The 14,814-nt window shown below is 36.2% G+C and overlaps 1 protein-coding gene across 17 annotated transcripts in view; it reads left to right on the forward strand.

Moving 5' to 3' along the window:
- The window catches only part of LOC105034992 (uncharacterized), a 52,029-nt gene extending 39,373 nt beyond the window's left edge, over window positions 1-12,656 (forward strand). For 3 of the 17 annotated variants that reach the window (XM_010910363.4, XM_010910364.4, XM_010910361.4), the window contains 3 exons: window positions 7,450-7,512; window positions 9,072-9,461; window positions 9,539-10,303. In XM_010910363.4, coding sequence (XP_010908665.1) covers window positions 7,450-7,512; window positions 9,072-9,461; window positions 9,539-9,706 — 621 coding nt within the window. In that variant the 3' untranslated portion in view covers window positions 9,707-10,303. Of the gene's footprint in view, window positions 1-7,449; window positions 7,513-9,071; window positions 9,462-9,538; window positions 10,304-10,610; window positions 11,099-11,443 lie in introns of those variants that run through there. The other 14 variants (XR_012136284.1, XR_012136283.1, XM_073247594.1 and 11 more) reach the window with 14 other exon arrangements.
- The last annotated feature ends 2,158 nt before the right edge of the window (window positions 12,657-14,814 follow it).

The raw sequence follows: 14,814 nt of genomic DNA on the forward strand, positions 1-14,814 counted from the left end.
TGCTTTTTGCTTACGACAGCTGATGGGACTCCAAAACTGTCTGATCCCTCTCTAAACTGTTTCGTCTGAAATAAAATATATTTATTATTTATAAATTTATCAGATCGAATTCAGTTGAATAATTATATCTGTTTTAAACTAGCATATCTCTTGCAGACACAACGATGTGATTTCTGAATCGGACACTATCTTATATATGACATTGCGAAGAGCAGCAAGAAGCTCGCTATCCATATCTATCCCCGGAATAGTATACTGAAATCTCGGATTCAAGTAATAAGCTGCAGATAAATTTTAAAACTGATTAAGCACAATTTTATTTTCATGGTTCGAAAAAATATTTTAAAACATTCTTGAATCCAAACTTACCAGCTAGATGCAAATCTCTGCCCATCTGAGAGTCCCAACGGCGCTCAATAATGTTAATGAATTCTTGAGCATGCTTGGGATCATTCTCACTGATTTGTTTCTTTGCCCTCTCCATCATGTAATATAGGAAGCCCATCTGGGGGTATCTCTCGCTGTCTACGACGTGAAGCACCTCATCTAAAGGCTTGTTAGCCTTCACTATCTTCTCAGCCCGCTTCCAAAATGACTGACTCGTCACCAAGTTCTCCACATGACTTCCATCAGTGCCGGCCCTCGCATATCTGCTCTCCTGCCACTCGGCACTGACAAACATCTGACGTAGGGCTGTTTTCTTCTGAAGAAGACTATCAAGTGCTATGTAGTTGGTAGCAAACCGTGTGATACCCGGTCGTAAGATCTCCCCTCAGTATACGTCCGCATCAATGAAAGAACCCATGTGTGGTTGTAGATGAATCTAGTAATGATCTGGACAATCTCCACTACCTGTTGCATCCTGCGAATTTTTTCGATATTCATCAATATAAGATCAATGCAATGTGCAGCACATGGGGTCCAGTATATCTGCGGTCGCTGCTCCATCAGCAACTCTCCGACAGTCTTATATTGTGGTCCGTTATCTGTGATGACCTGCACGATATACTGCTCACCCACTGAATCAATCACCTCCATCAGACCAAAGATATATGTAGCATCGTGCATCTTATCTAAAGCATCGATTGATTTGTGAAAAAATATTTTTCCATCACAGTATGTCAAAAAATTAATGATGCTCCGCCTAGTAGGACCTGTCCAACCATCACACATCACTGTCAGACCGTATGTAGGCCATTTATTTTTGTAAGAAGTAATCCATCTCTGCAGATCCCCCTTATTACTGTCAAAAAGCTGACCATAGATGTCCTTAGGTCCTGAAGGATCTACACCCTGGCCGGCAGCCTCTATGGCTGAAATAGCAGATCGGTAGTAAGAATTGACTGCTGCATTTGCTGGAATATGGCTGAAATGAAACCATGATCCAATAGCTCGCCACATATCCTTCTTCTTATCTTTTTTCAGCATACTGTCAATTCTCTGCTGCTTTGAATCCTTGCTGGGCAAAGCATGTGGATCCAAATCTTGAATGCTGGCTCCTGCTGGAATATCTCTGGAGGACCTCCTCCTACTGCCAAAAGCTCCCAATAAAGAAGACATGCTGCGTATGCTCCCTCTACCACCAAGTTCTCTGACTGAGTTAGTCCTCCTTAACTCGAATTCTCTCCTACCAGTCGCTGATCCAGATCCTGATTCGTAGCATGATGGTCCGAATCGCTCTTTGTATCGGGCCATCTCCTGCTGGTACTGATCCGCCAAGCTCGTCGAATGGCAGCCTCAATCTATGCCTCATCATCTGGAGCAGAAGCCTCCTCTGACTCTCTAGAGTGATAAGAAGGTGGCTCTACAGCTCGACGGTCTACTTCGATCTTTTTCTGCTTTGTCATTTCCTTCGTTGCTTTCGAATCAGCAAAGTGTTTTTTCATCAATTGTCGGATCTCTTGCGCATATTTCCGACACATGGACACATCAGGATAACCATCAGCCAGATGCTGCTTCAACCTAGTCATCCCTCTTTCCTTGAACTCTGTGTTGCACCATTTGCATCTCCAATGATGCCGAGCTGAGAGCATCTCGCCATGATCCCAATCGATGTCACGCTCTGGATCTTTCTTCTTACTCATTTCTGCAGGTATAATAAAATACTAATTATTTCTAATTACCTGTAATATAACACTAATTACATATATTTTTTATTTGATAATATTTTTTACTATTTAAATATTTACAAAAGGAATTTCAAAAAAATCTCAAGCTAGATTCAAATATTTCAATTGTTTTGAATCATTCTAAACATTATTCTCAATTTCAAAACTAACACTGATTTTTTATTTTTTTAATTTTTTTAATAATTTTTATATAAATAAATATATACTATAAAATAGCTGATTAATTAAGGTGAATGAACGTCATGTTCTAAATTTTTTTCTTATAAATATATGCAAGTACAACAAAACGCGATAGTTTAACGATAATTAAAATAATTATATATAATTTTAAAATAATTTTTAAATAATAATTTTAAATTAACTAAAATATAACATTATTTTTATATATTTTTTATTTTATAATTAAATTTTTTAATTTAAATAATTAAAAAAATAATTTTTTAATTTTAAATATTTGAAAAAAATTTGAAATTAGATTTAAGTAGCTTGAATCATTCTAAACATGATTTTCAAATTCTGATTTTTTTTCTAAAATTTAATTTTTTTTAATTTTTAAATAAATAAATATTTAAAAATATTTAAAAAATATATAATTAACGAAAATTAATAATTTTGGTGTCATCGTGTAGATCTTCCAAAGATCTATCACATATAATTAAATCATCCCAAAATCATAAGATTTTGGCATGATTTTCTTTTATTTTTATTCTTTCTCATTCTTATCCTATTTTTAACAACAAAAATAAAAAAAAATATTTACTAAGAAAATAACACATTATCTTACTTTCGGCCAAAGATCAGCCTCTCCTCGAACCACTCTTACAATTTGACAGAGTTTTTTTTCTTTTTTTCTAATTTTTCGGTGGTCTCAACGGTTTCGTTGAGACCTTCATAAGCTTCAGATCCTCGGGAGTTTTCTGAGACTTCTCCGTTGAGACCTTCATAAGCTTCGGATCCTCGGGAGTTTTTTGAGACTTCTCAGAGAACTCTAAACAAGCTCAATGATTTAAAAGATCTCCGACCCCACCCCCCTCCCCCCCTCCCCTCTCCCCACTTTATGCATATGGGCATGTCGGCACGGCTCGGTTCACGCTGAATCGGACCGAACCGATCCATACCTTCTGGTTTTGGGCGATATGGAAACGAACTGGACCGAACCGAGCGGTTCGGGGAGTTTTTCGAAAAAAAAGGTTCGAACCGGACCGGTAAAGTACCGGTCCGGCTCGGTATGCCTCGTACCGGGTAGTTCGGCCCGGTACGGCGAACCCTGATACACATATATATTGGTATATGTATATACGTATATAGACACACGTGTGTGTGTGTGTGTGTATATATATATATATGTATATGTTCATATATATACAGATGTATGTATGTATGTGTATCTATGTATGTATGTGTGTGTGTGTACATACATACATAGATGTATGTATGTATGTATGTATATATACATACATACATACATCTATGTATGTATGTATGTATCTATATATAAATATATGTATATACATACATATATGTATGTATGTACATATATATATTTATATATAGATACATACATACATACATACATAGATGTATGTATGTATGTATCTATATGTACACACACACGCATACGTATATATATATATATACATATACATACATATATACACATACATACATATATATACATGTATATGTATATATATATATACACGTATGTGTGTGTGTGTATGTATGTTATGTTATGTATGTAATGTACACACACGCACACATACATATACACACACACACATATACATATACATTCATACATACATATACACACATATACATATACATTCATACATACATATACATTCATACATACATATACACACACACACACATGCATAGATACATATGTATGTATGTACACACACACATATGTATACACACACACATATACATATACATATACATACACACACACACACACACACGCATGCATACATACATGTACATATACATATACATACATACATACATACATACATATAGACACACACACACACACATCTACATACATAAATACATACATCCATACATACATGTATGTATGTGTGTGTGTGTGCATATATGTATATATGTATGTGTGTGTGTGTACACACACATGCATACATACATGTATATATATATACATATACATGTATACATATATATACATATAGACATGTATACATGTACATATGTACATATATGTATATATACATGTATGTGTGTGTGTGTGTACACACACACATGCATACATACATGTATATATATATATACATATACATATATACATATAGACATATATACATGTACATATGTACATATATGTATATATACATGCATGTGTGTGTGTGTGTACACACACATGCATACATACATGTATATATATATATACATATACATGTATACATATATATACATATACATATATGCATATAGACATATATACATGTACATATGTACATATATATACACACACACACACACACATGTATACATATATATATATACACGTATACATACACATGTATACATATACATACATGTACGTACATGCATACATGTACGTACATGTATACATATATATGTGTGTGTGTGTGTACATACATACATATACATGTATGTATATGTATACATATATATACCATACATGTGTGTATGTATATAGATACATATATATACCATACATGTGTGTATGTATATAGATACATATATGTACATGTATGTATGTATATATGTATACATGTGATCGTAATGGTTATGTACTAACTTCTAGAGATAAAATTAGAGATGCGCCCAAGAAGTGAAGGGTGGAGAGTTGAATTTGAAATTTTGTACTATGTAAAGATTTGGTAAGTTGGGAGGGCAAATTTGACATTTGAGTAAAATTGGAGACAACCCGCCATGATAATAATATGCTAGCTCGGTTGCATGCTGGGTAGAAGAAGGCTAACCATAATACCAACTCTGTGAACTATAAAATAGTAATTTACAAAAAAATCGGGATTTCTGTCAGAGTAAGATTTGGCTCAGCATAATATCTCATTCAAAATGGGATTTGGTTAAGTCCCTAGGGTGTAGGCCCTTTCATGACCAGAAGCACTCAATGCTGCAAACTAGGCCCTGCCCCTCCTTACATCCAGGTTAGCACTTTGTTTGGATACAATGAGAGAAGCAAGCTGAAGATAATAGGGAGGAGAGAAGAGAAAACAATATGACTCTCTGCTCTAGTTCCAATGCGCGCGTGCGAGAGAGAGCAGAAAATTTATTTGGACTGTTTGGTCTGGGGGCAAGAAAAACTCAACTCAACTAAGCCTTCATCTCAAACTAGTTGGGGTTGGCTGCATGAATCTTTTTCCACCATTCTGCTTGGTTCTGGGGCAAATAAAATAAAAAAATATATTTTGGGAATCTGTTTTCTTTTCTCCCCAAATCTGTCAACTTTTGGAGAGAGCAAATTGTGGGTTTGCAGAGAAGTGATTTCTTTATGTTCCTCCTTTTTTCTCCATGTATTCCCTTTTTCCAAACCAAATGAGAGCAATTAGATTTCTCTCCTTTCTCTTTTCTCCATTTGTTTCAACTAAAACAGGGTGCAAGAAAAAAAAGAAAAAATTGAGAGAGCAGATAAGCAAAGTGGGAGAAGATTGAAGGTCTGGAGATAGAGATGGTAGAAATGAAGAGCAAGTTATCCTTTTTCATACCACTTCTCTCTTATTTCCAGGATTTAGCTTTTTCCCCCTTTCTTGCTTTCTTCTTCACTGGCTGAAAAGTTAGGCTAGTGGTTTGGTTTTGTTTTGTTTATGTTTTCTCTTTCTGTTGTGGGTGATACTTGAGACAGGATTTCTCCTTTTTTTGGGCATGTTCGATCTGCTAGGCCAGCCATGTCCATGGCTTGCGATAGGTATTCCAGCTGTCATGTCGTATCCCCATGGGACATGACTAAAAACCTTGTTTTGCTGTCTGGTTAACATTGGTAATGGTTTGAAGCATTGGATTAGATGCTTAGTGCTTAAGATTCTCTCAATAATAATCATGACAATTTATTTATTTATTTGTTATAAATTTGTATTGCTTTAAAAAATAACTTGGTTTGATGACCTCATTTTCCTGGATTAGTGCTTTTTTGTGAGATTGTAATATGTTTCTTGCTCAAACCAACTGCTTTAGCCAGCCTATCTAGCTTAACTTCGAAGTATTACCAATTTTCTCCTTGAATTAATACAGATTTGGAAGATTTTAAGGGATCTTGGTGTCACAGGGTTTGGATAGTAGCAATGCTGTTAATTGGGCCCAAATGGAAATTCTGCATGTGCTCAACTACTGCAGCACTTATTATTGAGAAGAAATGAGTTCAGTCTTATTTGAGTCGCAATAATAAAAAATGCTTTATTTATAAAGTGTTGTAAAGAGTGCAGCATATTGAGAAACCTAAAAATTGAAATTTTCAAGTAGCAGTGGTGGTGATTAGTATGTCTATTTTGTATATATTGGTTTATTGTTGTGATGGTTGAAATGCAAACTTGAAAGTTGAAAACATAAAAATGACTTAATTGGAGGTTAACATGGAGAATAAGGTATTACTAAACATAGACATGCATGTAGAAACTCACACAAATAGAGACAGAAACACAATGAATCATAGACAGAGAGAGAGAGCAAACAGTTTTATCATTGAGATTTGAGCTTAAATCATATTTGGCCATCTGAATTTAGAAATTGTAACTGTAATAATCAAGTTATCTACAAAGAATCAATTATTGGGAGTTTCCTTATATGCATCTAGTTGTTATAAAATGGATAGACTTAGATGTTGGGATTTGTTTTATGGTTTATAAGAATCTAGACATGCTGTGGTGTTGGTGCATTTATTTAGGATATGTTAATTATGGTCCACATTTGAATTTTTGACTTATTTGTTGTGTCTTGCCACCTTAAGTTTACTTAATACTGCTCATGTTGTATCCAGCATGTGTTTTACTTGTCAGGATTTTGAGCTTAACTACAATTTTGTTTTCCGACTTACTGGATCATTCGAGTTAGCCAAGCAATTTTAACCATTTGAGTCTACATTTCATTTGTTTATTTCTAGTCCCCCGTGGTTTACCTTCTACTTGTTATCTCCATGCCATTGTTAATTATGTAAATAAAAACTATCAGGTGGCATTGCATCTGAACTTCTTCTGTTATTGAGGTCCCTTTAGAAACAACAAAATACTGATTTAGATTGAAATAATATATTTGGTATGCAAATGCCACCTGATAACAAAAGCACAATTGATTCCACTAATCAAGGTCCTTACAGCAGGTTGAATTAGAGAAACTGCGTCTTCTTTGTGAGCGAATTACCAAAAGGGAAAAGCTAAAGGTAATTAATTCCTTTAGTGACAATTCATGTACATTATTGAACAATACTGTATATTGATTTTTTTCGTTATTAATGAATATCAAATGTTCTCAAGTCATTTTTAGGGCTGCTTGAGTTCTATTTGAAGTGTATGCAGTTTGATGTAACATCTGCACTGCACATGTTGCCTTCTGCTTTCTCATAAGCTTTGCACAAACTGTAGTTTCAAACCACTGTAATGTGATATTTGTGTGATGATATACATGTCTCATTATCTTTTGTTAGAACACTGTCTTGAATGTTCATCATTTACACATCTATTTTTATTTCATAATCTAAACTTACGGTATCGCTGAACAGTTAGATCCAGTTGAAATTTGAATTCAAATTTCAAACCCTTTAAAATGTTTGAATTGTGATTCAATTTTGGATATATTAACATATCCAGGTTTCAGTTTGGGTCCTAGTTTTCTTTTGGTTTGTTCCTTTTGGAGATTTAGGCTAGATCCAATTAGTAATTCATGCTGAATATCTGTAAAATCATGCCTATTTTCTTTTAAAATGTTTCTTCTAAAATATTTTGAATATCTAGCACAAATATTGCTCTCAATATCTTGTTGGAACAGTTTACACTATTAGTTGCTGATACCTGTTGTTTTTTTCTAGATTTCAGTCATTTTGGAATTAAGTATCTAATAAAATCAGATAATAAGTTGTTGTAAAGATACCATTTGAAGCAACTTTTCAGTATAGGAGATCATCGAACAAAAGAACCACTCCATTTTTCTGTTAAATCTGGATATGCAGCAGGCATATTACATGATTCTCCAAGATTGACGGACAACCAACTATTTTGTGCATGCTATATGCTCAGGTGAGTCAGATATAAATGCGCGCTTGGCAGATACTGGCCAGACATGTTCAAAGATTTGGTCATGTTGGTTGAGCATTAACTCCAAAGTAGACTTCCATCTGTAATGAGGTGGCAAATTCAGATACTGCTGCACCCTAGATCTGAAATGGGCTTCTATGTCTGGTCTAGCTGCTTACTGGCTGTAGACTGAATTTGCCAATGACACAAGCTTGAACCATTATATAAGTGATGGACAAGGATCTGATCCAAATCCCAAGTCTAAAGCAAACCAGTTTGGGGGAAACTGTAAAGAAATTGACATATCGACTTGAACTTCTTGCAAATAGGAAATAGTGGTTTCCTTCCTCCACTTTCTGTTTTGGCCAACCCCTATTTGATTTTACCCTCGGACTTTAGGCAGTTCCTAATGTTGTCAGGTGGCATTGGAGATATGGTACTGTATTTTAATTCTGTGACCCATGTTATGATATGTGGTATTAAATATATAAATTGATAATTGAGCTCGTTTTACAAAAACTTATTGTATGATCTGAACTAATATTCATTGTGATATAGTTCCATTTCTAATATTATTGTTTTGAAAAATGGAAAGTTTACGTCAGCATTATGTTTTATTCTCTCTTCCATATATGCTACTGATTTCATGGACATAAATGCATAGTGGTTTGTCATGCATATACCTTGTTAACTTTTAAAATATGGGCAGAGAGACTTGGTTCTTTGTTCGCATGACATACTTGCTTCAAGAAGGGATTATGTTGCTTTCTCGGTCCTTGTGCGGAGTTCTTTCTTCCCACCTGGGGCCAGTTCAGAATCTGCCACCACTTCTATAAATAATAAATCTTACAGTGGAACAATCCAAAGGTCTGATGACATCACAGTGGATAGTACTGTTTCTGGCAAGCGTTCATTAAGGATTTCCTCGCATAATAGGTCTACTGATCGAAGCACTGAAGACAGCTCCACTTCTCAACTATCAACAAAGCGGAAATTAGCTGACAGGGCATCTTATGCTGGCAAGCAACTACCTAATAGATCTGCATCTATTGCCTTCTACAATTCAGAAGATGGAGTGAAAAAGTCTAAGACTAGAAAGGTATTTGGATCCCTTTGATGGATGCAAATTATCCATCTTGAGTGTGATGCTGACTCATGGCCATACTTCTTTTGCAGCACAAGGAAACCTTCCAGAAGGAGATTGTCATGACTTCTGACCAAGCATCAATGCAAAATCAACGGCTTCCTAAAGGTTTTGCTTATGTTCCCATTGGTTGTCTTTCCAAAGAGAAGCCGCTTGCCTGTGATGTGGAGTCTCGTGAACCACGGGAACCTGGTGGGTAGGACCTAAGAAGAGCCTGTTGGTGCTTGTTCTAACTGTTAAGGCCTTAACCATCCCTGATATATAATTTCAAAAGGGAACTGACCTTGGTTGACGACGCACTGCCAATGGAAAGAGATAATAGTCCGTCAATGGGATAGAGGCTGGCCAGCATACCTATACAAGAGATTGTGCCGAGATTCAGACAGTTCTGATTATCAACTTTGTATATCAATCTGAGAGCAACTGTACAAAGGGTGAGAAGGGGTTTCCATTAATGTATCATGTGGCTTCCATTGCTTGGCTGGTTTCCATCGTTTGGCTGCCCAGTTGAAGGGGTGGAAGATTGGTTCTTTGCAGCTGTATATGAGGAATATAGGAATCAAGCAGGTTGCAGATTTTGTAAAAATATTTTGTATATTCTTACCATGTCATCTATCAATACTTAGGTCCGAGCTAATTTTAGGACTAGGCTGACTTTTTTTGACATCATTTCTGTTTCAGTATCTCGGATGTTGCAATGAAATGATTGGAATTCAGATATTGCAAGTGGATATCAAGTTCAACAATTGTTAATTGTCATGGCCACCAAGGTTCACAGTCCTTGGCCGTTGCCACAATATTTTGTTGTATGTGTTGCATAATATTTCTTAGCTAAAGTGGTTAATAGCTTGTGATACTTGGTTCCCTCAACACTGTTGAAAAGAAAATTCTGTCTTATTTTTAAAATTCTCGTATGCTTTTGTTATGATCCTGAAAAACTGTTCTGCTGGTGTTAAATTTGCAAGTGAGTTGGCTTTCTGGCAGGCAGCTGTGTAGGGATTGGCTCAACAGTATATTTTTGATGAATTGCTTCTGATCTTTCTGTGTTCTTGATCAAGTATTGGTGCACCTTTGCAGCTGATAATACCTTTGCTGTAATTGCAGGAATGGTCTAGGAGGTTACTAATTGAAGCGATTAGGTCTTGGGAAATTTTAACAAGCAAAGGTGTGGACAACTTACAATTCCATCCTACTTGCTTTCACAGCGTATCATTTCTTGAAAATCTCATCTTCAGATGATTTAAATTCAGCCTGCTTTCATGGCTATAAAAGGTGATGTTGTGGGAAAATGCATCAATCTTGGTTGAACTAGACGTGCAGTGATTCATAGTATGTGTTTTGTAAGTTCAATGGCTATTATTGGCATTAATCTATCATTTAATCCTGCTTAGTTCCTCTTATTGTAATATTTGTCGTCTTTGGGTTTGTACAGTGTTAAATGTGGGCTGGCTTAGTAGGTAGCACGGGAAGGATAATGCTCTGATATTTGGGAGGTTTTATATGAATACTCTTTTGCTCCCCTCCCAACATCGAGTTTCATGGAAATTTTTGAGTCATATGAAGGTTTTGTAGTTAAGAGCTTTGTTCTGTTATTTCTTGATGGCATCCTTAGATTTTCTTTTGGAGGAAAGTCTTTTCCTGAGAATACCAAATTTTGATTATTTCAGGCTGGGAAGGCACCGAAATGAGGTGCTAGCTGGGGCATAAAAATTATATTTCCTAAGTTAAAATCAACATAGATGCTTTTGTAACTTTGATGCATTTAATTATCGATGTGTTCTTCAATATAATCTATAAGTGGTTATAATTAATATTTTATTTTATTAGTTAATAATGCTGGGATGTCATAGTTATTTTTTTCGCATAAAATTTTTAGAATATAAAATGCCTGATGTACAAATGTTTTTTGTGATGTGTTTGCCTCATTTTTCACCCAGTTCAACTTGACAATCCAGATGGATAATGAAGCACAGAACTGGTCTAACCTGACATGCTTGTGGTTATATGCTACTGATAGGCTATATGGCTTATGAGGGGGATCTCTGTTTGGAATCTTGACAATGTTTTGTTGGGGATACGTATAGTTCAGCACAATTTTGTGCGCGGTTGATGGAATCGTGACTTTGAACGAGGTGTCGAGCATTGTGGTAACCGGGATCTGCTGATGTGGGCCGATATACTAAGGTGATCCAAAGTAAAAGAATGATGGGATATGAAATGGCTACGAGCTTTGGTGACTGAGAATATAAAATGCCTAATGTACAAATGTTTTTTGTGATGTGTTTGCCTCATTTTTCACCCAGTTCAACTTGACAATCCAGATGGATAATGAAGCACATAACTGGTCTAACCTGACATGCTTGTGGTTATATGCTACTGATAGGCAATATGGCTTATGAGGGGGATCTATCTGTTTGGAATCATGACAATGTTTTGTTGGCGATACGTATAGTTCAGCACAATTTTTGGGCACGGTGGATGGAATCGTGACTTTGAACGAGGTGTCGAGCATTGTGGTAACCGGGATCTGCTGATGTGGGCCGATATACTAAGGTGATCCAAAGTAAAAGAATGGTGGGATATGAGATGGCAAAGAGCTTTGGTGACTGCTGAATTTGCTGCGAGGAATTTGGAGACTGCTGCGAGGAATGTGGGCCGATATGCTATCAACATGCACGGTGGCTTCGGTGTCATAACGGTTTTGTTGCACTCAAGGTCACCATGTAGACAGTTTCTGGAGAATACAGGTAAAATGACAAAAATGTACGGTTGATAAAGCTGTCTTCGATTGCTAAATTTTGATTCCTTGTAGAGGGCTAGAAGTTGGTGAATTGGCAGGTTTGAATGGATTATTATTCTATGGAATTGATGAACCTGATCTAATTTGATTAGGGCATGCAGCGCCGGCAAAGGGATTAGAAGGTGATAGCACATGGAAAGAGTGAAACATATTCTTTTGAGCCGACTGGTAGTTAGCCAGAGGCCTACGTGACCAGCATTTATACCATAACGTTGTTTCCCATTTTGAAGGTGTGTAGCATTTTGAGAATCAATGTTTAATGACAGTGAGTAGGTGTTCCTGTGACTTATAGCTGAATGTATACTATTTAGATGAAATTGTTGTCAATCTACTGGGTTTCTTTTGTTGCATGTTGCTGGAAATGTTTCAAGTCAGAATAAAAACCCCATACAATAAGATGCATGCAAAACACAAATATCTAGCTCTCAAGATGCCAGTAGTTGATTCGTGTTGCAAGCCTCCATAATACTTTCTGAATGTTCACCCTTCATAAATATCAAGGGCTTCTTCCGTAGCAAATGGACAGCTTCCAATGCATGATTCGCAAGTTATGAACATTCTAATGCTTCATATTATTTTGTTGAGCTGTTGTAACCTATGGAGGCTTTTAGAACCATTCTCCACTCTAGAACCATATAACGGTTGCAGATTGTACGCAAAACAGCACAATCGGAGACATTTGTAGTCCATTGGAAGTTTAACAGGGCAGACTAATCAATCTGGATGCCCCCCAAAAAATTTACCGTCAAAGGGCATAGGCTTGGTGGTCCTCAGATCCCCAAAGGCAGTAAAGCTCAAAATGGAAAGAAAGTAGCCAACCATTTTGGTTGAGAAAAGTCGATCAAAGTCAACCCAGATGGAAGGTACAACGCAAATCTGGGCCAACTTTAACTCCTTCAGCCTGAAGTCTTTGCCTGTTCATGGTTCAGTTTGGGCCCGGTCCAAGTTTAGACACCCACCCAAACACAAAAACCAGTCAGCAACGTGCCCGCTGTAGGGTTCTTGCAGAATCGGAACTGGTCAGGCTCCGTTATCCCAATTCCATGTTGGGATGACAACTGGTCCGGTATGGGTAGGATAGGTTTTACCTATATCCTCTTGAGGCGTTGTAGGTGGGTGTCGGGGCGGGGCAGGATGCACAAATCAGGCCGGATAAAGTTAGAAAAATTTTTTCTTGCTTCTCTTGCATTTTTTTTTTTTTTTTAATTATCTATAGGTCTCTAGATTGATCCAGAATTACTTTTAAGTTTCTAGACTTTTCATATTCCATAAAAAGTCTTTGAATTGCTAAGAATTTATTTCTAGGTCCCTGCCATCCATACAGATTAGTTATACAGATCCATATTCAGGTTACACAAATTTATGTTCAAGTTATACAGGTTTATATTCAGGTTATGCAAATAACCTGAATATAAATCTGTATAACTTGAACATAAATCTGTGTAACCAATCTGTGTAGACGGCAGGAATCTAGAAATAACTTTTTGGCAGTTCAAAGATTTTTTATGGAATTCACAAAGTCCAAGAACTTAAAAATAATTCCTGATCAATCTAGGGATCTATAGATAATTTTTTTTTTTTTTTTTTGGAAGTAAATTGCCATTCCCAAATTCGTGTATGCAAAACTCACCACAAGAAAACGATTAGGATTGGATTGGATCAGATATCCGAGGGGGCAGAGTAAATTGCCATCCCCAAATTCACATAATGATAGAAAGAAAATGATTCAGGCGGTCTTATGTAGTATACAAGTAAAACTTCTTGGACCCACCAATGGTGGATTGGTAGCTCATTATGCAGGTATCCCAATAACACTAAGAGGGTGCTTGGTTAGGGGGAATAGAAGTTTGGAATCAAAATAGAAATGGATGACTCCCATTCCAATCGTTTGGTTGGGAGAAATCCCATTCCAATTTCGATTCCAATTTTAGGATAGAATGAGAATGGCCCAATCTACCTAGAACTCAATCCCTACTCTCCCCTATGGATTCAAATTTTTATTCTGATTCCGGTTATGAATCAAATACTTCAAGAGATTTGGCCATTTTGATTTCAATTCATTCTGATTCCCATTTCGATTTCGGTCATGAACTAAGCACCTCCTAAGTTGTTACAAGTTACACTAATCTATTTATGCCATATGAAAGGAGAACTTTTCATGCGCATGAAATAGGGCATCTAGCTATATGGTTCTGATGTGCAGTGGAAGGGAATGATGTTTTAAATTTTTTATTAAAAATACTCTAGTGCATCGAATTCTTAATACCCAGAATCCCTTGATAATCACAATCAAAGCATAAAATAAATAAACAGGATAAGAAGAATATCTATATATGCTAATAATTTTCACAGGCACATAAGTGTCTGACCTCTAACAATAATCCACACAAAAACTGCACTAAGGACAATACTCCTTGAATATTGCTTCAAGAGTTTTAACCCTTAGAACTCGAATAGCCTCGCACTGGTCAAGTTTTTCTTCAAGGACTTGACTTTATCCTTTTCAAA

The sequence above is a fragment of the Elaeis guineensis genome, chromosome 13 (genome assembly GCF_000442705.2).
Source record: "Elaeis guineensis isolate ETL-2024a chromosome 13, EG11, whole genome shotgun sequence".
NCBI classification, from domain to species: Eukaryota; Viridiplantae; Streptophyta; class Magnoliopsida; order Arecales; family Arecaceae; genus Elaeis; species Elaeis guineensis.